The sequence below is a fragment of the Hyperolius riggenbachi genome, chromosome 10 (genome assembly GCF_040937935.1).
Source record: "Hyperolius riggenbachi isolate aHypRig1 chromosome 10, aHypRig1.pri, whole genome shotgun sequence".
Lineage (NCBI taxonomy): Eukaryota > Metazoa > Chordata > Amphibia > Anura > Hyperoliidae > Hyperolius > Hyperolius riggenbachi.
In genome coordinates this window covers 239,097,891-239,125,354 of record NC_090655.1, presented here as the reverse complement: position 1 = coordinate 239,125,354, position 27,464 = coordinate 239,097,891, and the positions used below count along the sequence as shown (strand labels likewise).

General features: G+C 50.3%; 3 protein-coding genes across 3 annotated transcripts in view; all 3 read left to right on the top strand.

The window, feature by feature from the left end:
• LOC137534995 (zinc finger protein 665-like) overlaps positions 1-27,464 on the top strand; it is a 465,617-nt gene that overhangs the window by 61,756 nt on the left and 376,397 nt on the right. The gene's annotated exons all lie outside the window — the stretch shown is intronic.
• Positions 18,537-18,929, top strand: LOC137536473 (histone H2A type 2-B-like). The gene has a single exon (XM_068258678.1). It carries the CDS (start codon positions 18,537-18,539, stop codon positions 18,927-18,929), a length of 393 nt encoding a protein of 130 aa, XP_068114779.1.
• LOC137536472 (histone H2B 1.1) lies at positions 23,577-23,957 on the top strand. Its single transcript, XM_068258677.1, has one exon. It carries the CDS (start codon positions 23,577-23,579, stop codon positions 23,955-23,957), a length of 381 nt encoding a protein of 126 aa, XP_068114778.1.

Below are 27,464 nucleotides of genomic sequence, written 5' to 3'. Positions count from 1 at the left end.
AAGAGGAGGGGTCCAAGAACGGACCCTTGTGGTACTCCCACAGACAGTGGGCGTGGAGAGGAGTTGGTATTGGCATAGGAGACCATGAAAGAACGTCCAGACAGGTAGGAGTTGAGCCAGGAGTGTGCTAGGCCCTTGATTCCCAGTGTTGAGAGGGTCTGGAGAAGTAGGGTATGATCAACAGTGTCGAAGGCAGAGGACAGATCTAGGAGTATTAGTACCGAAAATCTGCCTTTGGCTTTAGCAGCTAGGAGGTCATTGGCAACCTTAGTGAGAACGGTTTCCATAGAGTGTTGAGGGCGGAAGCCAGACTGGAAGGGGTCCAACAGGGATATAGCAGAGAGAAAGTTAGACAACTCTGAGTAAATGTGGCATTCCAGCAGTTTGGAAGCAAAAGGAAGGAGAGAGACTGGGCGGTAATTAGAAAGGGCCGTAGAGTCTAAAGAGGGTTTTTTGATTAGTGGTGTTATGATAGCTTGTTTAAATGAAGAAGGGAAAGTGCCAGTTGAGATGGAAAGGTTAAACAGTGTTGTTAACCTCCTCAGCGGTATGGACGACTATACACGTCCATCACCGCCGGAGGTCGCCGCTCAGGCCCTGCTGGGCCGATTTGAGCGAAATAAAAAGCAGCACACGCAGCCGGCACTTTGCCAGCCGCGTGTGCTGCCTGATCGCCGCCGCTTTGCGGCGATCCGCCGCGAGCAGCGGCGAAAGAGGGTCCCCCCAGCCGCCCGAGCCCTGCGCAGCCGGAACAAAAGTTCCGGCCAGCGCTAAGGGCTGGATCGGAGGCGGCTGACGTCAGGACGTCGGCTGACGTCCATGACGTCACTCTGCTCGTCGCTATGGCGACGATGTAAGCAAAACAAGGAAGGCTGCTCATTGCGGCCTTCCTTGTTTATTCTGGTCGCCGGAGGCGATCAGAATGATGCTTCCGGAGCGCCCTCTAGTGGGCTTTCATGCAGCCAACTTTCAGTTGGCTGCATGAAACAGTTTTTTTTAAATTAAAAAAAAAACCCTCCCGCAGCCGCCCTGGCGATCCAAATAGACCGCCAGGGAGGTTAAAGCAGGAATGAGGGGGGAGGAGACCTGGGGGATAAGATGAGAGGGAATATGGTCTGAGGCGCATGTAGTAAGATGAGCTTTAGAGATTAGTGAAGAAAGACGCTGTTCAGTTAAGGCTGAGAAGATTGTTAGCGGGGAGGAGGTATGAGTGCGTGAGTGGTTATGTGGAGAGAGATAGTTGATAGTAGGGGAGCTGCCGGACAGAGAGGAAAAAGGAAGAGGTGATTGGACCGGTGAAGAGGGTTGCTTTAGAAAGCTGTTCTGTAGTGTTTCAATTTTGCTCACAAAATATGCTGCAAAGTCTTCTGCAGACAAGCTTGTGGTTGTAGAAGGAGGCGGGGGGTGGAGAAGAGAGCTGAAGGTGTTGAAAAGTTGTTTAGGGTTATGGGATTGTGAAGAAATAAGTGTAGAGAAGTATGACTGCTTTGCAAGTGAGAGAGCGTCCCTGAGCTGGAGCAGCGTGTTTTTATAGTGGGCGAAGTTATCTGCATTGGTGCTTTTCCTCCACTGCCGTTCTGCTGCCCTGGACTGTCTTTTCAGTTGTTTGATCGGTTCAGTCAGCCAGGGCTGTCTGTTGATGCGGTGGGGGCGGAAGTTGGTGAGAGGGGCGGCTGTATTCATGACAGCGGTGACTGTGGTGGAGTAGTAGATAGATGCTGACTCCGGGTCAGTGTAGGATGACAGGGAGCTCAGGGGTTTTAGAGAGTCAGCTAGGGAGCAGAGGTCGAGGTTGCGATAATTCCTGCATAAGCGTGATGGCTGCACTACAGTAGTTGGAGGAGGCAGGGAGGGGCTGATTGTAAAAGTTATGAGATTGTGATCTAAAAGGGGGAATAAAGAGTTATTAAATGTGGAAACTGGGCAGAGTCGGGTAAAAACTAGGTCCAAAGTGTGGCCATCTTTGTGGGTGGAGGTTGAGGACCACTGGGAGAGGTCATAGGATGAGGTGAGTGAGAGGAATTTTGTTGTAGTGGAACAGTTAGTGTCTATGGGGATGTTAAAGTCCCCAATGATGATGGAAGGAATGTCAGTGGATAGAAAGTGGAGAAGCCATGTTGAAAAGTGGTCAATGAAGGTGGAGGCTGGTCCAGGAGGCCGGTAGATGACAGCAACCTGGAAGTGGTGAGGGGAGTAGATGCGGACAGCATGAGCCTCAAAAGAAGATAAAGCCAGAGAAGGTGCAGGTGCAAGCGGTGTAAAGGAGCAGTGTTCGGAAAAAGAAGAATTCCCACCCCACCCCCATGTTTGTCACCCAATCTAGGTCCTCCTGAGTCCTGTATTGTTATTTTTGGTCACTACCTAGGGGCGGGCGTGCATGCCTGCCTGCCTGCTGCCCTCCTTGCCTGGATGTGTGGTGGTAGCCGTTGATCAGGCTCCAATTCCGGAACGCAATACAACCATCTAAAGTTTCAAGCAAACAACTTAAAAATACAGCCACCTACATTTTCAAACAATTTAAAAAAAATGGCAAAAAAAACATTCTTGGCAAATGCTTTCGACTTGGTTTGTCTTCCGCTGGGTCAAGGGTCCATCTGACCACAGATGCCTGGTCTGCAAAGCACGGTCAGGCCAGCTACAGCATGGGTCTCAGCAGGCTCCCACTTCGGGCCGGAATCCAACCTTCATTCCCCGCGGTGACAATGGCAGACTTGCCCTCCATAACGGATTCCCGTTAAAGGATTTAAAGTTGATTCATTACAATTAGGGCCTCAAAGTCCTGTATTGCATGCCTGCCTGCTGCCCTCCTTGGATGTGCAGTGGTAGCCGTTGCTCAGGCTCCACACCGGATTCCATCCCTCATTCCCCGGCCATTACCCGAGGTCACAAATGGCAGACTTGCCCGCCTCCATATGATTCTCGTGAAAGGAATGTGGTGTCATATTTGCCCGCCATAACTGGTTCTCATTAAAGGATTTAAAGTACATTCATTTCAAATACACAGCAGGGCCTCGAAAGTCGTCCTCCTGTATTGTTATTTTTGGTCACTACCTCGGCGGGCGTGCATGCCTGCCTGCTGCCCTCCTTGGATGTGTAGTGGTAGCCGTTGCTCAGGCTCCTCACCAGATTCAAACCCCTCATTCCCCGGCCATTACCCGGGGTCACAATGGCAGTAGAGATGGGCCGAACCTCTGATTTTAGGTTCGCGAACTTCCGCGGAAGGTTTGGTTCGCGGAAAAGTTTGCGAACCGCAATAGACTTCAATGGGGAGGCGAACTTTGAAAAATAGAAAAAATCATGCTGGCCACAAAAGTGATGGAAAAGATGTTTCAAGGTGTCTAACACCTGGAGGGGGCATGGTGGAGTGGAATACATGCCAAAAGTGCCGGGGAAAAATCTGGATGTGACGCAAAGCAGCGTTTTAAGGACAGAAATCACATTGAATGCTAAATTGCAGGCCTAACGTGCTTTAAAACAGAGTTCCCCAACCCTGTCCTCAAGGCCCACCAACAGTACATGTTTTGCAGAAAACCACAAACATTCACAGGTGAGGTAATTAGCATCTCAGCAGAGTAGAGATGATTAATTACCTCTCTGGATTTCTACAAAACATGCACTGTTGGTGGGCCTTGAGGACAGGGTTGGGGAACACTGCTTTAAAACATCTTGCATGTGTATACATCAATCAGGGAGTGTAATTAGAGTACTGCTTCACACTGACACACCAAACTCACTGTGTAACGCACCGCAAATAGCTGTTTGTTGTGTGTTGTGACGGCCGTGCTGGACTACTGCGCAACATGGCGAGATTGCTCTTCCTCACTCAGTGATGTCAGGTAATGTATGACTTCCTTCTCAACTTTCCATGGCACTGTTAAAAAGCTTACGTTTTGTTTTTAAATTACATTTTCTACTTGCTGTGTACTTGTTCAGTACCGCTACAATGAGAATCCTATGGAGGCGGGCAAGTCTGACATTGTGACCCCGGTTAAAGGCCGGGGAATGAGGGATGGAATCCGGTGTGGAGCCTGAGCAACGCTACACATCCAAGGAGGGCAGCAGGCAGGCATGCACGCCCGCCCCGAGGTAGTGACCAAAAATAACAATACAGGACTCAGGAGGACCTTTTGAGGCCCTAATTGTAATGAATCAACTTTAAATCCTTTAACGGGAATCCGTTATGGAGGGCAAGTCTGCCATTGTCACCACGGGGAATGAAGATTGGATTCCGGCCCGAAGTGGGAGCCTGCTGAGACCTATGCTGTAGCTGCCCTGACCGTGCTTTGCAGACCAGGCATCTGTGGTCAGATGGACCCTTGAGCCAGCGGAAGACAAACCAAGTCGAAAGCATTTGCCGAGAATGTTTTACGGAGGGCAATTTTTGTTGGCATTTTTGTAAATTTTTTGAAAATGTAGATGGTTTTATTTTTAAATTGTTTGAAACTTTAGATGGTTGTATTTTTAAATTGTTTGAAACTTTAGATGGTTGTATTGCGTTCCGGAGTTGGAGCCTGATCAACGGCTACCACCACACATCCAGGCAAGGAGGGCAGCAGGCAGGCATGCACGCCCGCCCCGAGGTAGTGACCAAAAATAACAATACAGGACTCAGGAGGACCTTTTGAGGCCCTAATTGTAATGAATCAACTTTAAATCCTTTAACGGGAATCCGTTATGGAGGGCAAGTCTGATGGTGCCTTCACTGCGATTCACCAGGTTGGTCTCCGGCGAGAATCCGTTATGGAGGGCAAGTCTGCCATTGTCACCGCGGGGAATGAAGGTTGGATTCCGGCCCGAAGTGGGAGCCTGCTGAGACCCATGCTGTAGCTGCCCTGGCCGTGCTTTGCAGACCAGGCATCTGTGGTCAGATGGACCCTTGAGCCAGCGGAAGACAAACCAAGTCAAAAACATTTGCCAAGAATGTTTTACGGAGGGCAATTTTTGTAGGCATTTTTGTAAATTTTTTGAAAATGTAGATAGTTGTATTTTTAAATTGTTTGAAACTTTAGATGGTTGTATTTTTAAATTGTTTGAAACTGTATCCATTCAAGTGCAAGTTATGCACTGACTGCCAGGTATAATGTGCAGTCACAGATGCATTGAAAGGTATGCAGTGACTGCAAACAGCCGTTTGTGTAGTGACGGCCGTGCTGGACTGGTGCGCACCATGACGAGAGTGCAGGTGATGGTGGCTTTTCAGCCCATATGCTCGCCCGGCTGATGTAGCTGAATGACAGAACAGTGACTGTCCAGCTGATCAAATTTGGTCTGACCACAATGAAACAACGACCTTATTATCTTTGGTGTGCCACCCCCACCCGAGACACTCATATAGCCGGCGGTCATTACTTCTTTGTGATACGCAAGCCCCTTCACCGCGGCAAGGTAATGATCACGAAGGGGGATGGGCACATGTACATGCCTTTTGTTTATTGTTGCAGCCGCCTGCAGTTCAGCCATAAAAATTAGGCAGGCATGTGCATGCCCAAGAAAAATGAGTATAGCGGCCGCTGCTAGCAGCGGCCTTAAAAATTCTGGAATCCGCCTAGAGTCCTGGACCCTGGTGGTGGTGGCGGCGGAGAAGGCAGTCAAACGGCCTGCAGGCAGAGATGCTGTCTGTGGGGACTGACTTAGTCTTCGGTCATGCAATAGCCCTCAGGGATCCATGCCTCGTTCATTTTGATAAAGGTCAGGTACTGAACACTGTCATGACTTAGGCGACTTCTTTTCTCAGTGACAATGCCTCCAGCTGCACTGAAGGTCCTTTCTGACAGGACGCTTGCGGCAGGGCAAGAGAAAAGTTGTATGGAAAATTGGGACAGCTCTGGCCACAGGTCAAGCATGCGCAACCATTAGAGCAAGGGTTCATCCTCACTGCTCGCAGTCGCAGTGTGTACATCCACACTTAAGGCCAGGTAGTCGGCAACCTGCCGGTCTAGGAGTTGGTGGAGGGTGGATCCCGAAGGGCTACTGCGAGGCGTTAGACTAAAGAATGTCCGCATGTCCGACATCACCCCGAGCCGAGATCGCTGGAGCGGCCTGTCCTTGCCTGCGTGGACTGGTGAGGAGGAGGAGGAATACTGCCAGTGGTACCTTTATTGCGTTGTACTGTCACATCACCCTTAAATGCATTGTAAAGCATCATTGACAGCTTGTTCTGCAAGTGCAGCATCCTTTCCGCCTTGTGTGGAGTTGGTAACAGGTCTGCAACTTTGTGCCTGTACCGAGGGTCTAGTAGCGTGGCCGCCCAGTACAGGTCATTCCCCTTGAGTTTTTTGATACGGGGGTCCCTCAACAGGCTGGACAACATGAAAGAGGCCATCTGCACAAAGTCGGATCCAGACGTACTCTCCATCTCCTTTTGCTCTTCCACAGTGACGTCACGCAACTCCTCTTCCTCCCCCTAGCCACGGACAATACCACGGGAACGTGGAGCAGTAGAAGCCCCCTGTGACGGCTGCTGCGGTTGTTCTTCTGCCGCCTCTTCCTCCTCCACAGAAACACCTTCCTCATAATCATCCGAGTCTGACTCCTCTCCTTCCCCACACGACTCCTCTTCTTCCTCCTCCTCCCCCCTCTGTGGTGCCGCAGGTGTTGAGGAAACCTGTGGTTCGGCTGAAAATTGGTCCCACGACTCCTCCTGCCGTAGCTGTTCCTGTTCCCGCTCCTCCACAGCTTCATCCACCACTCTACGCCCGGCACGCTCCAGGAAGTAAGCGTAGGGGATCAAGTCGCTGATGGTGCCTTCAGCGCGACTCACCAGGTTGTACACCTCCTCAAACGGCCGCATGGTCCTGCATGCATTTCGCATCAGTGTCCAGCTGTTGGGCCACAACATCCCCATCTTCCCAGATTGTGTCCCTTTTACTGTAGCTGTACAGGTACTGGGTGACGGCTTTCTCCTGGTCTAGCAGGCGAGAGAACATGAGCAGGGTGGAATTCCAGCGAGTCGGGCTATCGCATATCAAGCGTCTCACCGGCAAGTTGTTTTTCCGCTGAATGTCCGCAAGCTGTGCCATGGCCGTATAAGACCGCCTGAAAAGCCCACACAACTTCCTGGTCTGCTTCAGGACGTCCTCTAAGCCTGAGTACTTTGAGACAAATCTTTGCACGACCAGATTCAGCACATGTGCCATGCAGGGTACATGTGTCAGCTTTCCCAAATTCAAAGCGGAAAGGAGATTGCTGCCGTTGTCACACACCACGTTGCCGATCTCAAGCTTGTGCGGGGTCAGCCATTGCTCCACCTGTTTGTTAAGAGGAGCCAGGAGAGCTGCTCCAGTGTGACTCTCCACTTTGAGGCAAGACATGTCTAAAATTGCGTGACACCGTCGTACCTGGCATGCAGCGTAGGCTCTGGGGAGATGGGGCTGTGTAGCTGGAGAGGAAGAGGAGATGGCAGCACCGCTAGAGTTCAACTGACACTCAGCTGAGGAGGAGGAGGTTGACAGCAAAGATGCCTGCCTGCAAGTAGAGTTGGGCCGAACGGTTCGCCTGCGAACGGTTCCAGGCGAACTTTGGGGGTTCGCGTTCGCCTGCATCAGGCGAACTTTTGCGGAAGTTCGATTCGCCCCATAATGATCTATTAGAGCAAAATTTTGACCCTCCATATCACTGTCAGCAGACATGTTATTGTCAAACACTGCTCTCAGTGCTAGAGAACTCGCCCACCCTCCCTTCAAGCTAGGTCCTTTATACCATTTTACTCAGTTGTCTGCCTACACTAATTAATTATGGGACAGCTGGTACACACTCTGCTAGGGAGATTTTAATTGCATCCTCCCTCCTCCCACCTCCCACCTCCCACCTCCCTCCTCCCACCTCCCACCTCCCTCCTCCCACCTCCCTCCTCCCTTCCTCCCACCTTCCTCCTCCCTTCCTCCCACCTCAATCCTCCCTCCTCTCACCTCCCACCTCCCTCCTCCCTCCTCCCACCTCCCTCCTCCCACCTCCCACCTTCCTCCTCCCTTCCTCCCACCTCCCTCCTCCCTTCCTCCCACCTCCCTCCTCCCACCTCCCTCCTCCCACCTCCCTCTTCCCTCTTCCCTCCTCCCACCTCCCTCCTCCCACCTCCCACCTCCCACCTCCCTCCTCCCACCTCCCTCCTCCCACCTCCCACCTCCCTCCTCCCACCTCCCTCCTCCCACATCCCAGCAAGAGCAACACAGTGTGTACTTGTTCAGTACCGCTACAATGAGAATCCTATGGAGGCGGGCAAGTCTGCCATTTAGAGGTGGGCCGAACGGTTCGCCGGCGAACGGTTCCAGGTGAACATCGGGTGGTTCGCCTTCGCCGGCGAAGGCGAACTTTTGCGGAAGTTCGATTCGCCCCATAATGCTCTATGAGGGTCAACTTTGATCCTCTGCATCACAGTCAGCAGGCGCATTGTAGCCAATCAGGCTAGGCTAAGCCCTGGAGCCCCACCTCCCCTTATATAAGGCAGGCTCGGGCGGCCATTAGCCTCACTCGTGTGCCTGCTAGAGACAGAATAGGGACAGCTGCTAAATACTTGTTCTCCTAGGGACAGATTAGTCAGGCTCTTGCCTTCTTAGCTTGCTTAGCTGAATCTTATTGCTATAATAGCGCCCCAGAAAAGCTCTTTTCAGAGCTCATCCTGCTGTGATCAATTTTTTTTTCTGTGTTTGAAACTGACACTTGTGGTGTTTAGACAGCATTGCTAATTCATACTGTGTGTCCCACTGCCAGCAGCAGCAGCACATTCAGTGACTAGTACTACCTGTGTGTGTGTGATACACTTGTGTTGTTTAGACAGCATTGCTAATTCATACTGTGTGTGTCCCACTGCCAGCAGCAGCAGCAGCACATTCAGTGACTTCTACCTGTGTGTGTGATACTTGTGTTGTTTAGACAGCATTGCTAATTCATAATGTGTGTGTACCACTGCCAGCAGCCCACCAGCATTCAGCAGCACATTCAGTGACACCTGTGTGTGTGACAGGGAGCTGCACATTGTACTACCTACCCAGTACTGCATTTACCTACTACTAGTACCTGTTGTGTTTAGTTAACCCACCTCATCACTGCATACACCTACGTTTGTGTTGAGTGAACCCACCTCGCTGCACATAACTACCTTTTGTGTTGAGTGAACTCACCTCACTGCATATATAACTACCTTTGGGTTGAGTGAACTTAGCTGACTGCATATAGCTACCTTTTGTGTTCAGTGAATTCATCTCACTGCATATAGCTACCTTTTGTGTTCAGTGAACTCACCGCACTGCATATAGCTACCTTCTGTGTTCAATGAACTCATCACCACACTGCATATATAACTACCTTTGGGTTGAGTGAACTCACCTCACTGCACATAGCTACCTTCTGTGTTTAGTGAACTCACCTCACTGCATATAGCTACCTTTTGTGTTCAGTGAATTCACCTCACTGCATATAGCTACCTTTTGTGTTCAGTGAATTCACCTCACTGCATATAGCTACCTTTTGAGTTCAGTGAATTCACCTCACTGCATATAGCTACCTTTTGTGTTCAGTGAATTCACCTCACTGGACAAAATGGACAAACCAGGTAGAGGAAGAGGTAGAGGCAGACCCAGAGGAAGGCCACCTGGCACTGGCAGGTCTGTGCGAGGTGGTGTTGCTGTGATTTCATGCGGACCTGGACCAAAGTACAGTGCTCAGAAGAAGGCACGTGCCATCACTTCCCAAAATTGTGAGGACGTGCTTGAGTATTTAACACAGAAAACCTCATCTCCCGCAGCCACCAGCGCTACAACAAGCGCCACATCCTCTGCATTTGACACTTCGCAGGAGTTATTTGGTGGTGGTGGTGGTGAAATCACTGATTCCCAGCCACTACTGCAACAAGAAGAAGGCGCAGGTACACCACCTCATACGTCTGAGTTAGGTGGCGATAGTATGAACGTAATGTGTGAGGAGGGGCATGATTATCCACCTGAAGTTGGTGCAGTTGAGGAGGTGTCTGAGGAAAGTGAAGCTGGGCAGGAGGATTATGATGACGATTATATGGATGTCACGTATGTACCCAATAGAGGAGATGACCAGGGGGACAGTTCAGAGGGGGAGCCAGAGAGGAGTAGGAGGAGACGACTCCATGATAGAAGCAGAGGGAGCTTGTCCTCAGAAACAGCTGGGGGCAGTGTCCGGCGCCATGTATCGCCAGCTATGGCCAGCCAGCCAACATGCCCTTCAAGGTTAGCTGTTGATGCCACCGTAGTGCCATCACCCCAGGGGGGCTCTGCGGTTTGGAAATATTTTATGGTGTGTGCCTCAGATAGGAGCAAAGCCATCTGTTCTCTCTGCCTCCAAAAATTGAGCCGTGGAAAGGCCAACAGTCACATAGGGACAAGTGCCTTACGAAGGCACCTGGAGAAAAGGCACAAACAGCTATGGGAAGAACACCTGAGGAAAAGCAGCACCCCTCAAAAGACAAGCCACCCTCCTTCTCCTCTTCCTCCTTCAGGTGCATCGTCTTCATCCGCTTTCTCCCTTGAACCTTCACAGCCACCCTCCTTCACACCGCCTCTGCCCTTGAGCGGTTCCTGCTCCTATGCCCACAGCAGTAGCTAGGTGTCCGTGAAGGAAGTCTTTGAGCGGAAGAAGACAATTTCGGCCAGTCACCCTCTTGCCCGGCGTCTGACAGCTGGTGTGGCGGAACTATTAGCTTGCCAGCTATTACCATACAAGCTGGTGGAGTCAGAGGCTTTCCGTAAATTTGTGGCCATTGGGACACCGCAGTGGAAGATACCAGGCCGCACTTATTTTTCACGAAAGGCCATACCCAAACTGTATCGTGCAGTTCAGAGGCAAGTGGTGTCATCTATTGCAAAGAGTGTTGGGTCAAGGGTCCACCTGACCACGGATGCCTGGTCTGCCAAGCACGGGCAGGGCCGCTACATTACGTACACAGCCCATTGGGTCACCCTGGTGACCGATGGCAGCAAGCAGGGAGTACATGGCTACTTGTCACACCTCCACGGCTTGCAGGTAGAGTTGGGCCGAACCTCCGATTTTAGGTTCGCGAACCCTGTTCGCGAACTTCCGCGAAAGGTTTGGTTCGCGAAAAAGTTCGCGAACCGCAATAGACTTCAATTGGGAGGCGAACTTTCAAAGTTTTGAAAAATTCTATCAACTGGAAAAATGATAGAAAACATGTTTCAAAAGCTCTAATACCTGGAGCCACACCTAATTGAGTGAAATACACATCACTGCTGGAGGACTCGCCCACCCTCCCTTTTCCAAGCAAGGTCCTTTATACCATTTGCCTGCCTACACTAATTAGTTATGGGACAGCTGCTACACACTCTGCTAGGGAGATTTTAATTTCCCTCCACCCTCTTCCCTTCTACCTATTCCCTCCTCCCTCCTACCGGAGGGAGGAGGGTCTCTTCTGCCAGGGAATTATACTATTTTAAAAACCAGTATACATCATACCATAGCTGGGAATACATACATGAGTATACATCATACCATAGCAGGGGATACATACATGAGTATACATCATACCATAGCTGGGAATTGAACCCAGATCTCACTGTGTGGTGGGCACATCACCCTAAGCACTGTACCACTACAGAAGTAAGTGAAGCTAGCCTAAAATTTAACATTTATGCTCAATGCAATAGAACCATTAGGTTGCTTAAAGGAGAACTGTAGTGAGAGGTATATGGAGGCTGCCATATTGATTTCCTTTTAAGCTATACCAGTTGCCTGGCAGCCCTGCTGATCTATTTGGCTGCAGTAGTGTGAATCACACCAGAAACAAGCATGCAGCTAATCTTGTCAGATCTTACAAAAATGTCAAACACCAGATCTGCTGCATGCTTGTTCAGGGTCTAGGGCTAAAAGTATTGGAGGCAGAGGATCTGCAGGATAGCCAGGTAACTGGTATTGCTTGAAAGGAAATCAATATGGTAGCCTCCATATACCTTTCACTACAGTTCTCCTTTAAAGGGAACCTTAACTGAGAGTGATATGGTTGTTTCCTGTAAACAATACCAGTTGCCTGGCAGTCCAGCTGATCTTTGTGACTGCAATAGTGGCTGAATGACACCCTGAAACAAGCATGCAGCTAATCCAGTCTGACTTCAGTCAGAGCACCTGATCTGCATGCTTGTTCAGGGGCTGTGGCTAAAAGTATTAGAGACACAGGATCAGCAGGCGATTCAGGCAACTGGTATTATTTTAAAAGGAAAAATCCATATCCTTCTCCGTTTAGGCTCCCTTTAAGGATTTGTAGCATAAAAGCCAACTCACATTGGCTGGGATTTGAACCTGGGTCTCACTGTATGGTGGACAAGCACACTAACCACAATACCAACTGAAGCTGGCCTGAAATTGCTGGCCTAAAATTTACTATTTATGCTCAATACAAGAGAAAAAGTAGACAAGACAAATAACACAAAAGAGAAGGCCATGTCTGGCTAAATATCTGTAAGCAGTGGCTGCATGGTGTAATGGATAAGGGCGCTGCCTCTGACAAAGGAGACCAGAGTTCAAATCTCAGCTCTGTCTGTTCAGTAAGCCAGCACCTATTCAGTAGGAGACCTTAGGCAAGTCTTCCTAACACTGCTACTGCCTATAGAGCATGCCCTAGTGGCTGCAGCTCTGGTCCTTTGAGTCCGTCAGGAGAAAAGTGTGATATAAATGTTATTTGTCTTGTCTACTTTTTCTCTTGTATTGAGCATAAATAGTAAATTTCAGGGAAGCAATTTCAGGCCAGCTTCAGTTAGTATAGTGGTTAGTGTGCTTGTCCACCATACAGTGAGACCCAGGTTCAAATCCCAGCCAATGTGAGTTGGCTTTTATGCTACAAATCCTTAAAGGGAGCCTAAATCGATTTTAGATTATTTTATAGAAATTGGGCGCCTCTTTACCTCTTCTGTGCCATATTCCCCCCACTTGCCTGGGAGGGGAACCTTACGCACCTGAACCAAGGTGGGATCCCACCACCTATGGTAATCAAGGTACACAGGATCTTTTTGCTAAGAGAGCGACCAGACCCAGGATTGCTGATATACCTGATTGGAGTCAGGTTTAAACACTCCACTTGCTTGAAGCGATCGGTTGCCCCGTGTGCAACCCACTTTTGTGAGTACCCCTTCTTCAGAAGTTTTTTTGAACACCTTTTTATTGAGACATACTGCACCATTTGGGCTCCCGTTGTCTTTGTTTTTTTTCCCCTCTAGTACTGTCCCTGCAGTGTTTGTATCCGGTGTGATAGCGGCACTACAGCTCTGTATAGAGAATATGGGGGCGGCTCTGATCTAAGTTAGGCCTCTTTTCCACGGACTTGATAGGCAGTGAAATTCTCACAACTGCTCACTGCTGCCTGGTAACTGCTTGCTGAGCAACACAGCTCAACAGTCCGTGGAAAAGAGGCCTTACAGAATTGCCGGGTGCCCACAATTGTGTATGTGTACAGGGATCAGTTACTCGCTGCCAACGCTTTGGAAAATAAGACTCAATCTGGAGCTCAAACACGTTTTACCCATTCTTCACGTTCCGACAAAATGCAATTTTTGGGCGCAATAAAAAAAATAAATACATAAAATAAGCTTTCCTATAAAAACGTCACAGGGGTCCTTAGTGCTCATATTTGCCAATACACTCGTCCTGTGCGATATCTAGTGAAGTTGCAGTGTTAGTGCCGGTACCCAGCTGCTTGTAAATGAGGAAAGGGAAATACGAGGAATTTGTGTTCTGGATCACATGGACCGGTGATCCGTATGGCTGATCTACCCCATCCTAAAGTTCTCAGCATTAAAAAGCTTTTATGCAGCAACTCGTGTGGAGGAGCAGATCAGGGAATACTTATTACCATCTGAAATTATGTATTATTACAGTCAGGCGCTTTTAAGTACGAAAGGATAAACAAACTACATTAGCCGATGTTTTCAAATATCCCGCGCGTATTAGTAACGGCCTTTCCCGCCATTTTAATTACATTCCATCGGCCACGACGTATTGCACTCCCTGTGCTACTATTACTGCCGAGAATGTACCGCCGTCATGTGGTGTCTGTGCTGCGAGCATCTCCCTCCTTCCCAACCATCCTATTATTCCAGCACAGATCGGTCTCCATTCACATCGAGGATGGCAGAGTTGGTGTTCCAACTGTTGGAACACCTGCTCTAGCGAGCGTATATGAGAATGGTCTCCGACTTTGGGGCAGCCGTTATCCGCTGGAACGCTACTGCAATTAGCCGGTGATGTCACCACTTCCCATCGCAAAGGAATAATGGAAGCCGCTGGTGAGTGCTGATAAATAAGCAGCAGTTAGATGGCTGCTCTGTGTAACAATACTTCCCTAGAGGTCTCTCCACATCTTCCGATGGATGCAACAATACCACGTAATAGTGCGCAGCTTGTATAGCAATGTAATAATACACGGAGCTGTAACAGCACTTCTATAGATATAGTGGGTGGCCCTGAAAAGGGCCTTTTGTATAATATGGTTGGTAAGTGGAATAGACTCGCTTAGCCTCCGAAGCCGTACAGAGTGCGCCCCTGGCGTTTGAGGGCGTACACCACATCCATGGCGGTGACAGTCTTCCTCTTGGCGTGCTCGGTGTAGGTGACGGCGTCCCGGATGACGTTCTCCAGGAAAACCTTCAGCACTCCGCGGGTCTCCTCATAGATGAGGCCGGAGATGCGCTTGACACCCCCTCTGCGGGCCAGGCGGCGGATGGCGGGCTTAGTGATGCCCTGGATGTTATCCCGGAGCACCTTCCTGTGCCGCTTGGCGCCTCCTTTCCCGAGTCCCTTCCCGCCCTTTCCTCGGCCAGACATGATTGCAATATTGCTTCTTCTCCGATGTAGAGATGAATTGATCTGTGCAGCCGCCTCCTCTCCTCTTATACAGCCTGGGCGGACCTGAGGGGAGACTGCACAGAAGGGGGCGGAGCAGATTTTCCAGTTTTTCTGGTACAGTATGTGTTTATGTGGGGTTTGTTCTCCCCCCGCCCAGCCCTACTAATGAATGCACATCAGTGACTATGTACTGCTTGGAAAAGCTTGTCTTTCTTTCATATAACACTTCCGAATACATTGAAATATTGTTTTTTTTTTATCCATACTGTTGACATTCGGTTACATTCCAGTATATTCGTTTATTTTCTTGTGATTGCGTGCATCATGTACGGCCCTGATCTGGAATTCACTTAAATTCACTGATCTGGAATTCACTTAATTCAAAATTGGCCCGGAACTCACCGATCTCTCATGGAAAACAGACCTTTAAGTCACGGATTGTTAAAACTGGCGGGATGGGAATCGGCGGGAAATTTGAAATACCAGCTGCTCAGCGCTCAACCAACCACAGCGCCAGACGCTTCTCTATTAAGCCAATAAGAACGCCAAGAAAGTATTAATTCAGATTGCTGGCTAAAGATGTTTCTATGTGCAGATAAGAGTGTTTCAGTCAGTCATGTCGAAGTTGCACCTTATATTTCCCAGGTCAATTATAAAAGTTTGATGATTCATATTTTAACACCGCTAATTGTGCCATGGAGGTAATGTAGCTGTGATAATACGTGTGCACTTCACTACAAGCTGCTGTGTGAGATTGGAAAAAAAAAAATCTGAGTTATTGGGGCCAATCTGAGGACGAGGAACATTTTATACCGCGCTTCTCTCCTTGCGGAGCCACAGCTATTCTAGCCGCTGGTACGGGCGAGTGTGATCACGGGGAACCTTGCCCTAAGACTCTGCCGCTTTTACATACTGGATTGAACTGTTGCTCGAACTTTGGTCAAAGCCAAACAAACCGCTATGCCAGTGTGGGTATGAGTAGTATCACTTGATAGTGACAATAGACTGATGAAAGCATGTGCAGCTACTGCCGCTAAATAAATTACAACTCTGTCTGGAGAATGTGGGCGTGGCTCTGAAAAGAGCCTTTGTGTTGTGGGTGACAATGTATGACGCGCTTATGCCCTCTCGCCGCGGATCCTGCGGGCCAGCTGGATGTCTTTGGGCATGATGGTGACCCTCTTGGCGTGGATGGCGCACAGGTTGGTGTCCTCGAAGAGCCCCACCAGATAAGCCTCACTGGCCTCCTGCAGAGCCATGACGGCCGAGCTCTGGAAGCGCAGGTCGGTCTTGAAGTCCTGGGCGATCTCCCGCACCAGGCGCTGGAAGGGCAGCTTGCGGATCAGCAGCTCGGTGGATTTCTGGTAGCGGCGGATCTCTCGGAGAGCCACTGTACCGGGCCGGTAGCGGTGAGGCTTCTTCACTCCTCCGGTGGCCGGGGCGCTCTTCCGGGCGGCTTTGGTGGCCAGCTGCTTGCGGGGAGCTTTGCCTCCGGTGGACTTGCGGGCGGTCTGCTTGGTTCTGGCCATTGCTCAATCGGCTGATTCTTCTCACAGGCGAGAATAGACTGAGGAGAGTGGCCGGGAAGAGCCACTTTATACACCCTGCGCCTCTCTGTCATTGGCCGTCTCACAAGATCCAATCACAGGGCGCCCTCCTAATTGCCCCGCCCAGAGCAGCCAATAGCTGACCGTGAAACGCACAATATTATCCCCATTCTCCGACTCACAGCACGCCCTCTGCCATGCTAATATCCAATTATAAGCTTCGTGGCTTCTGATTGGCCGGGGTGTTGGGGAGCTTTTATCTGATTGGCTACTGGAGAATATTTGTTATTTTTCAAATGTCCCGCCACAATATTGCTTATCCCGCCATTCTACGTTGCCTGATTTTGTTCTTATTTATTGGAATTTTCCTATCAGCTCTAAATGATACTATTTATAGCTAAAGCGTCAAGTATAAGTGGAAAGGAATAGAGGTAGATGAGTCACGTTTCTATGCAGATCTGTATTCTGGATCGATTCGTGACGGCGGAGCGGACAGGCTGATGGTTACTCTTTGTTATGGAGACAGATTAGGAGAGCCGAGATCTCCCCAGCCGGGGCAATAATACGAGTCCCCTCGCTCCGCAAACGGACTGATCTGACCGAGCGGAGCGTTCTAGATGTCTGGGAATCGGGATTAGTTTTGCTGGAGTGACCACATGTCCCAGCAGATAGGATATTTAGGTGGTTTGGCGTTCATCAGCTATCAGATTCACCGAGATTCATTTCATGATTATGTTCTTGTAAATATACCTATGAAAGCGATACTTTCTACATGTGGCTGCGCTTTTGATACATTCATTTACATCTTTTAAAACCACCACCATGCATGCACCCCATTAGTTTCATTTCATAGAATTATTATACAATACGCATTGTTTAGAGACGTCACCTGTCCGGATGGACAGCTTCTAAAACACCATCACCAGCTACACTGTGACCCCAGGATGGATTCTATAGAATGATACACAACTTCTGCCGCTGGCTCGTGTGGCCGCAGCGCATCAGTAATTCTGGAATCTGTATTGTGTTCTCAGAAACACTGCGGCATCTCCAGGTACAGAGGTCTCTGGGGTTCTAATGGTATAGTCAGTAGCAGCAGGGGAAACTATTCAATTCATTAGTCACCCCTGAAGCTCCCCAGCGCCAATTCAGAAATAAAGATGAGAAAATATATGAATCAGAACCACTCGGCTAGTGATCGAAATCAGAGTGGGAATCTCCTTCCGTGCTCAGTTTATGCCTTCAGTAGTGAGCAATAGTACCGGGGACACGAAGATTATTAAAGCGCGCAAAACACAACAGCAATACATAGCCCTGCAGTGAATGAGTGGGTGGCTCTGAAAAGAGCCTTTGGGTTTTCTGTGTAGTCGGGTGAGAGGCGATTACTTGGCGCTGGTGTACTTGGTGACGGCCTTGGTGCCCTCGGACACGGCGTGCTTGGCCAGCTCTCCCGGCAGCAGCAGGCGGACGGCGGTCTGGATCTCCCGGGAGGTGATTGTGTGGCGCTTGTTGTAATGAGCCAGGCGGGAAGCTTCCCCGGCGATGCGCTCGAAGATGTCATTGACGAAGGAGTTCATGATGCTCATGGCCTTGGAGGAGATGCCGGTGTCGGGGTGCACCTGCTTCAGCACCTTGTACACGTAGATGGCGTAGCTCTCCTTCCTGGTCTTCCTGCGCTTCTTGCCGTCCTTCTTCTGAGTCTTGCTCACCGCTTTCTTAGAGCCCTTCTTGGGCGCCGGGGCGGACTTGGTTGGTTCAGGAGCCATGCTGATTCTCAGAAACTCTGCAGAGTGCGGAGACACAATGAGGAGCAGCGCAGCCTTCCCTCATTATATAGGCGGCCTATGCTAATCAGGCTGCAGGAGAGCCGGCTCACACTATTGGAGAGCGTCACTAGCGCCGCCTGATTACCGCCCCTTATATTTGATTGGCTGGACGTGAAGTTTTCGCAATTGAAAAGTGCAACAAAGAACTCTACATACAATTGGCTGTTAAGGAAGAGAGCTCCGCCCCGTCATTTGCTGAATAGTGGATTGCTAGACCAGCATACTATTGGCTGAGTTGAATAGCAGCCAATCAGGTGGCAGCGCGGGTCTGGCTGCAGAGTATATAGGGCAGGAGGACGGGCGGGTTTGGCTATTCTTGTGTTGGAGAGTTATCTGTATCACTGAAGTTATCATGTCCGGAAGAGGCAAACAAGGCGGCAAGGCTCGTGCCAAGGCCAAGACGCGCTCCTCCCGGGCCGGGCTGCAGTTCCCAGTCGGCCGTGTTCACCGTCTGCTGAGGAAGGGCAACTATGCGCAGCGGGTGGGGGCCGGAGCTCCGGTCTATCTGGCCGCAGTGCTGGAGTATCTGACCGCTGAGATCCTGGAGCTGGCTGGTAACGCCGCTCGGGACAACAAGAAGACCCGCATCATCCCCCGCCACCTGCAGCTGGCCGTGCGCAACGACGAGGAGCTCAACAAGCTGCTGGGTGGGGTGACCATCGCCCAGGGGGGCGTCCTGCCCAACATCCAGGCCGTGCTGCTGCCCAAGAAGACCGAGAGCCACAAGGCCGCCAAGAGCAAGTAACTCCCTGCAGCAGCAGCCGGACACAGTACAGATCCACAAAGGCTCTTTTCAGAGCCACCCACACTGTCTATAGAGAGCCTGATGCGCATTATTACTGTAGAGATGTACTACTTGCTTATAATTACAACTAATGACACGTACACCCCCATATTAGTGGGGACCGATGTATAAAACAATGGTTACATTTCAGACTAAGAACGTGTATAGGAAAGCGTACACAGAATGCATGAGCGCTATTAGCAGCCAATAGACAGCATCAGCTCCACACCCGGTGCAGGGAACGTTCATCTGCAGGTTGAATCTTAACGGGCATGTTATAATAGTAATCAGATTTAAATGTTTTTTTTACAATTCATGTATTTCATGATTTAGGGTGTTCCTTAGAACCACCCAATAGCACAAACCATAACATATTTAACTGTACAATGTCGGGCTCACAAAATGTAGAGAGCAATTATTCTCGCAGTGCTATTGACTGACGAGAGAAGCTCCTGTAGCTGTGATTGGTGGAGGCACAACTGTTGCGGTTTTCATATTGCCGCCGAATTTCCTCGGAGCAGCCGGGATGGATGTGCAGCTCTGTGTTGCGGCATCATGTGATGCTGTACCGGCAGCTGCCCCGTACTCCTCTCTAGAAGCTGTATGCCCCCTATAGCCGGCTGTGTCACCCGGGATGGGACCGGAGACAGATCGGTGCTGGAATAGCGGTGTGGTTGGATAGCAGGAACACGCTCGCAGCAGAGACTCGGACCACCTTTATTGTTGGAGCGCAAATCGTGACCGATCGAATCTAGGGATGAATAGTTGGTGGAGATCGATAAAATGGCGGGAAATACCGTTAGCACACGCGCGGGCTATTTGAAAACATCGGCTAATCAGATTAACCGCCCGGTACACATCCTCAACGGCTTCGGCGGATAAGCAAGTCTGTCTCCTTGTCTATACAAGTGCTGTCATGTCATCTCCGCATACTGAGCAGTGTCGGGCTTATATTCCTCTAACTCCGATCATTGCTTAACCCCTAATTTCTTGGAGCCGCATTCTGAGCTGATATCGCTGGTGCCATACATGAGACGATGATTGTCTCGGGCATCGCATCTACTCTAATCCCAGCATGTTTCTATAGCTAATACTTACAGAAATAATTCCAGGGACTACCCTTTGTACTTGGCGAAATAAACAAAATTCTGATTTCCTTCCGTATAGAAGCAAATACAAAGTATAATTTATATTGCGGAGTTATTTCCTGTATCTCCCTGGTGACGCACCGCTGCCACCATGCGGGGAAAAAGAGAACAGCACTCCGGTCAGTTCCCTCCAAAGTTCAGACTTTCCCAAAGGCAACACAACTCATTGCTTCTTTATCGGACTAGTTATTTTACAATAGAATATTAATCGTTAAATGACACGGAGAACATCTTAAAATCTCATCAATGCTTAGCAAATGCTGGGCCGGCTATTCCAATCTGTATAAACACAAACCTCCCGTATTTTATGGAGGAGCTGTGAGCTGGCATTGCCGGGAGCAGCACAGCCGGGGCAATGCTGAACATTACGGGGCAGCTGCCGGTACAGCATCACATAATTCCCCAACACAGAGCTGCACATCCGTCCCGGGGAAATCCAGCTGCAAATATGAAAAGAGGAACCGCTCTGCCTCCACCAACCACAGTCAGCTACAGAAGCTGCTGTCATTAGCCAATAAGTGTCGGATTCCAATTGAAATAAGTAAGGTGGAGATACAACCTAAAAAAGCAGCATCCCCGCCACTGTGTAGAATAGATGATGCAATTAATAAGAGCATCCGCTTTGCTTAGAACGCTTATGTGTTATTTGTCCTATCAGTGCTTTTGTGTTCCGACGCATATACATCACACGGCTATAGCAGCTCTATACCAACATGCGTGTGAATTGGAAGGAAGTTACAGCAGTATTCCATCTGTAACAGGAACACGTGCAACTGCCAGTCAGGAGGATCCGCTTATAAAGTTTGACTGATAGGAGCGTTACTTCCACCTATGGAATGTAACCATTGATGTGTACGTTACATTAGTCTCCGCTAATGGGGGGGCGTACGTCACAGATTATAAGCAAGTGACATCTCTGCATGCAGAGGAAGCACAGTAATGCGCATCAGGCTCTTTAGCAGACAGTGTGGGTGGCTCTGAAAAGAGCCTTTGGGTTCGGTGGAATAGCTTTAGCTGCAGGGAATTACTTGCTCTTGGCGGCCTTGTGGCTCTCGGTCTTCTTGGGCAGCAGCACGGCCTGGATGTTGGGCAGGACGCCCCCCTGGGCGATGGTCACCCCACCCAGCAGCTTGTTGAGCTCCTCGTCGTTGCGCACGGCCAGCTGCAGGTGGCGGGGGATGATGCGGGTCTTCTTGTTGTCCCGGGCGGCGTTGCCAGCCAGCTCCAGGATCTCAGCGGTCAGATACTCCAGCACTGCGGCCAGATAGACCGGAGCTCCGGCCCCCACCCGCTCCGCATAGTTGCCCTTCCTCAGCAGACGGTGAACACGGCCGACTGGGAACTGCAGCCCGGCCCGGGAGGAGCGAGTCTTGGCCTTGGCACGAGCCTTGCCGCCTTGTTTGCCTCTTCCGGACATGATAACTTCAAAGATACAGATAACTCTCAAACACGAGAATAGCCAAACCCGTCCCTCCTCCTGTCCTATATACTCTGCTGCCGGACCCACGCTGCCTCCTGATTGGCTGCTATTCAACTCAGCCAATAGCAAGAGAGTCTGACAATCCACTAATCAGCACATGCAGGGGCGGGGCTCCGTACTTCAGCAGCCAATTGCATTTGCATTTCTTTGTTGCGCGTTTCAACTATTCAAGTCTCTCCAACTTATCAGATATAAGGGGCGGTAAGTAGGCGGTGCTAGTGACGGTCTCCAATAGTGTAGTCAGCTCTCTTGCAGCCTGATTAGCATAGGCCGCCTATATAAAGAGGGGAGGCGGCGCTGCTTCTCATTGTGTCTCCGCGCTCTGCAGAGTTACTGATAATCCGTAGAGATGGGAAGTTCGGATCTTTTCAATGATCCGGATGATTCGAATCGGATCATTGAAAAGATCCGGATCTTTGATCCGAATCGGATCATTTTACTACCGAAGCATTCGGGGGTTGAAATGACTAGCAGGGCAGGAGAAGGAGAGGGGGGTGGACACACAGAGAAGGGGAGAAAATGCAGAGGGCAGGGAGTGGACAGAGAAGGGAGGAGGGAAGCAGAGAGCAGAAATGTTTACACACAAAACCCACATGCTGCAATCATATGCTTTACATATATATCACCTACATGTTCATCTGTATACCTTGAATGGAAACGTCGCACAGTGAAAGAAAGCATTCCCCAAAGATAAGTGCAGCTGTGCCGAGTGCAGGAGGATCATATAACGCTGCTATCACAGTGCCTGCAAAGTTACTGAGCTGAGCTGAGCCAAAAGTTTCCAATGTGTTCACTCTAGAGATGGGAAGTTCGGATCTTTTCAATGATCCGGATGATTCGAATCGGATCATTGAAGAGATCCGGATCTTTGATCCGAATCTCGGATCATTTTACTACCGGAAGCATTCGGGGTGAAATGAACAGCAGGACAGGTCTGTGGACAGGAGAAGGGGAGGGGGGAGGACACACAGAGAAGGGGAGAAGATGCACAGAGGGCAGGGAGTGGACAGAGAAGGGGAGGGGGGAGGACACACAGAGAAGGGGAGAAGATGGACAGAGGGCAGGGAGTGGACAGAGAAGGGAGGAGGGACGAGCAGAGATGTTTGCACGTAATACCCACATGCTGAAGTCATATGCTTTACATATATTTCACCTATATGCTCATCTGTACACTTTGAAAGAAAAGGTCGCACAGTGAAAGAAAGCATTCCCAGAAGATAAGTGCAGCTGTTTAGTGCCGAGTGCAGGAGGATCATATTGCCTTTCAATCACACTGTCTGCAAAGTTACTGAGCTGTGCTGAGCCAAAAGTTTCCAATGTGTTCACTGTGCAGCACTACAGAACAGACAGCCTATAATGAGCAGCACATTGCAGCCAGTATGTGTGCTCTACACATATCTGGCAGTGGCACCCATGTCCCCTCTCTCTCATCTACCTGTCTCCCTGCAAGGCTGCCTCCCTTCCAACAGAGCGATCCATCTCAGCTCTGCTTCCAGGACCCCGCTGCCCGCTGAGAGGGGGCGTGTCGCTCCTTGCCCCGCCCCTTTTGCGATCCGAATCGTTCATTTTGATGATTCGAATGATCGACTCATAAAATAGATTCGGATCAAAGATCCGAATCGTTCATGATCCGGACAACACTAGTTCACTCTGTGCACAACTACGGAACAGACAGCCTATAATGAGCAGCATATTGCAGCCAGTATGTGTGCTCTACACATATCTGGCAGTGGCACCCATGTCCTCTCTACCTGTCCCTGCAAGGCTGGCTCCCCTGAGTCCCCTCCAACAGAGCGAACCATCTCTGCTCTGCTTCCAGGACCCCGCTGCCCGCTGAGAGGGGGCGTGTCGCTCCTGGCCCCGCCCCTTTTGCGATCCGACTCACTCATTTTGATGATTCGGATGATTCGACTCACAAAATAGAATCGGATCAAAGATCCGAATCGTTCATGATCCGGACAACACTAATAATCCGCAGCAATGCCTGAACCAGCCAAGTCCGCCCCGGCGCCCAAGAAGGGCTCTAAGAAAGCGGTGAGCAAGACTCAGAAAAAGGACGGCAAGAAGCGCAGAAAGACCAGGAAGGAGAGCTACGCCATCTACGTGTACAAGGTGCTGAAGCAGGTGCACCCCGACACCGGCATCTCCTCCAAGGCCATGAGCATCATGAACTCCTTCGTCAATGACATCTTCGAGCGCATCGCCGGGGAAGCTTCCCGCCTGGCTCATTACAACAAGCGCTCCACCATCACCTCCCGGGAGATCCAGACCGCCGTCCGCCTGCTGCTGCCGGGAGAGCTGGCCAAGCACGCCGTGTCCGAGGGCACCAAGGCCGTCACCAAGTACACCAGCGCCAAGTAATCTCTCACCCAGCTATACAGATAACCCAAAGGCTCTTTTCAGAGCCACCCACTCATTCAATACGGAGCTGTTACAGTTGGTATATATCCATTTATATGCTCTAGTATCAGGAACAGTACTGTGCAGAGTCTCTCCGCAGTCTGTACTCTAGAAGCTGCTGCTGAGGGGTGAGGTTTAGGGACAGTGAACCGAAACTTTCCAGCCACGTGGTGCAGTCATACTTTTTATTAAATTGATCTGTACGTTACAGCAGTGTTTCCCAACCGCTGTTCCGCGGCACACTAGTGTGCCGCGGAACGTTGCCTGGTGTGCCGTGCTCTTATCCCCCCTCCCGCCCGTCCCTGCGGCCGCCGCTGTTATTACCTTAGCAGCGGCCGCTCTCGCCTCTCCAGACCATGTATATGCTAGCAGCGTATCTCCGGCTGCTCTGTGTGATGCACTGATGCGGAAGGAGGCAGGGCTCGGTTACCATAGTAACGGCGATACATATCGCCGTTACAGGAAGCCGCTGCCCTCCTTTCTTCCGCATCAGTGCATCACACAGAGCAGCCGGAGATACGCTGCTTGAATATACACGCGCCGGAGAGGGGAGAGCGGCCGCTGTTAACAAGGTAATAACAGCGGCGGGGACGGGCGGGAGGCACTAAACTGGCTATACTGGGGCACTATTCTGGGGTACTATACTGGCTATCCTGGGGCACTAAACTGGCTATACTGGGGCACTATTCTAGCTATACTGGGGCACTATTCTGGCTATACTGGGGCACTATACTAGCTATACTGGGGGGCTATACTGGGGCACTATACTGGCTATACTGGGGCACTATACTGGGGCACTAAACTGGCTATACTGGGGCACTATTCTGGGGCACTATACTAGCTATACTGGGGCACAATACTGGCTATACTGGGGGGGCTATACTGGGGTACTATACTGGCTATACTGGGGCACTATACTAGCTATACTGGGGGGCTATACTGGGGCACTATACTGGCTATACTGGGGCACTATTCTGGGGCACTATACTAGCTATACTGGGGCACTATACTAGCTATACTGGGGCACAATACTGGCTATACTGGGGGGCTATACTGGGGTACTATACTGGCTATACTGGGGCACTATACTGGCTATACTGGGGCACTATACTAGCTATACTGGGGGGCTATACTGGGGCACTATACTGGCTATACTGGGGCACTATACTGGGGCACTATTCTGGGGCACTATACTAGCTATACTGGGGCACAATACTGGCTATACTGGGGGGCTATACTGGGGTACTATACTGGCTATACTGGGGCACTATACTGGCTATACTGGGGCACTATACTGAGGCAACTAAACTCCCTACACTGGGGCAACTATGCCAGCTATGCAGCCGCACCCCAGCCCCCCCCCCATAGCGGCACTGTCCACTAGGTCGCGCAAACAACCGGGGGCCGCATCGCCCCCACCGCGCGCGCGCGCCGTTCCCCGGAGAAAAATTTGGTCAGACAGTGTTCCCCGGGCCGGAAAAGGTTGGGAAACACTGCGTTACAGGGTAGCCGTATACCTACCCAGAACTTGTCTGTACAGGGATCAGTTGAATGTAGCACGTGTATCGATTGTTTTGCTGCTGTGTGGGGAAATCTACTGTTTCAGTTGACCGATGAGCAGCAGTTCCGGAAAGACTTGCTTTACCTTTGCATTTATGGGAACTAAACACATTTAACTCGGGAGTCGCAGCAGATGGCCTCAGTCTGCCCGAGAATACAATAAACCATAAATACCCCCTGCCCTGCACCGTGCTTAGCAGCGCCCCATACCGATCATAACCCAACAGCCCCAGGAGCTTGCCACCTAGAGCTGCGGTGCACACGGTTTGCTACTAATTGCATCACCCCTACTGGAAATCGCCGCCACGTGTTCTGTTATAACCTTGTAAGACATAGATATTAATGCAGGTGACGTTTAGTAGCCCCCCCGCATCGTTTAGTGAAGCTTTTATTAGAATACTGCTATAAAACTACTATAGACCTGTAGTGACGCAGGGTCTTCCCGACAATAAAATGAACCAATCCTATAGATTGGTTGATGTGATCTGTTTCTGTCGCACTTTAAGCTCAACACACACCATACAATCTTGGTTGTACAGATTTACCGAATCTATGTAGTATAAGGGCCAACAGATTGAAACTACCTTAAATGATAGATTGGATAAGCTCTTATACTACATGAAAGTGGTAAGATTGAACAACCAAGATTGTGTGGTGTGTGTTGAGCCTTTGTCAGAGAAGCAGATAGTCGGTATGAAGATTACTGGTGTATTGCGGCCACGTGGGTCAGTGACGGAACTTCTAGTCATGTAGCTATATACATACAGTATATAGAATGTATCCTGAGGAGTCTACAGCTGGGGTTGATTAGAAGCGGGCTGTCCCTGGCAGCATTATTTGGTAATATCTCTGAATAGATGTGTGATTGATGGAGTGCTGTGTGTGTGGGGGGGTGGCCACTCAGCCACAGAAGTGACATTCTCCATCCATAATACTTTGGTATTAGATATAGAATTGGAGGGACGCTGACGCACGGCAAGCTCGCCAGATATCCCATCTGCTGTCACTGCAACACAACTCATTCCAAACTTTCCCCGAGTTCTGTCACGCTGCGCTCGGTGTTAGATCGGTCTGTGTGTGGAGCGGGGAGACTTCCTATTACAGCCCCGGCTGATGCCCGCACATGGGGGAAGGAGAGTTCAGGTCTCCACCACATGACAATAGGAATCCTCAGCCCGGCCGATCTATTACTACAACCCGATACAGAGAGTCACATGCGTGTAAACTACAGATCTGCAGAGGGACGTGACTCATCCAGCTTCTGCTTTTTAGCAGGCTGTAAAAAAAAAAAAAAATGATGATAGAATATTTAAAAACAATAAGAACCGAATGAGGCGACATTGCACTAGGATTGGCGGGCTGGTGTAACAAAGCAATATGTGGCGGGGCATTTAAAAAATAACAAATGTTCTCCAGTAGCCATTCAGATAAAAGCTCCCGATCGCCCCGGCCAATCAGAAGCCAGAGCGCTGTATGAATCAGGGTACTGGCCTGCAGGGGGCGTGGTGTGAGGCAGCCAATGACAGAGAGGTGCGGGGTGTATAAAAAGGCTCTTCCCGGCCACTCTCCTCAGACTATTCTCGCCTGTGAGAAGAATCAGCCGATTGAGCGATGGCCAGAACCAAGCAGACCGCCCGCAAGTCCACCGGAGGGAAAGCTCCCCGCAAGCAGCTGGCCACCAAAGCCGCCCGGAAGAGCGCCCCGGCCACCGGAGGAGTGAAGAAGCCTCACCGCTACCGGCCCGGTACAGTGGCTCTCCGAGAGATCCGCCGCTACCAGAAATCCACCGAGCTGCTGATCCACAAGCTGCCCTTCCAGCGCCTGGTGCGGGAGATCGCTCCAGGACTTCAAGACCGACCTGCGCTTCCAGAGCTCGGCCGTCATGGCTCTGCAGGAGGCCAGCGAGGC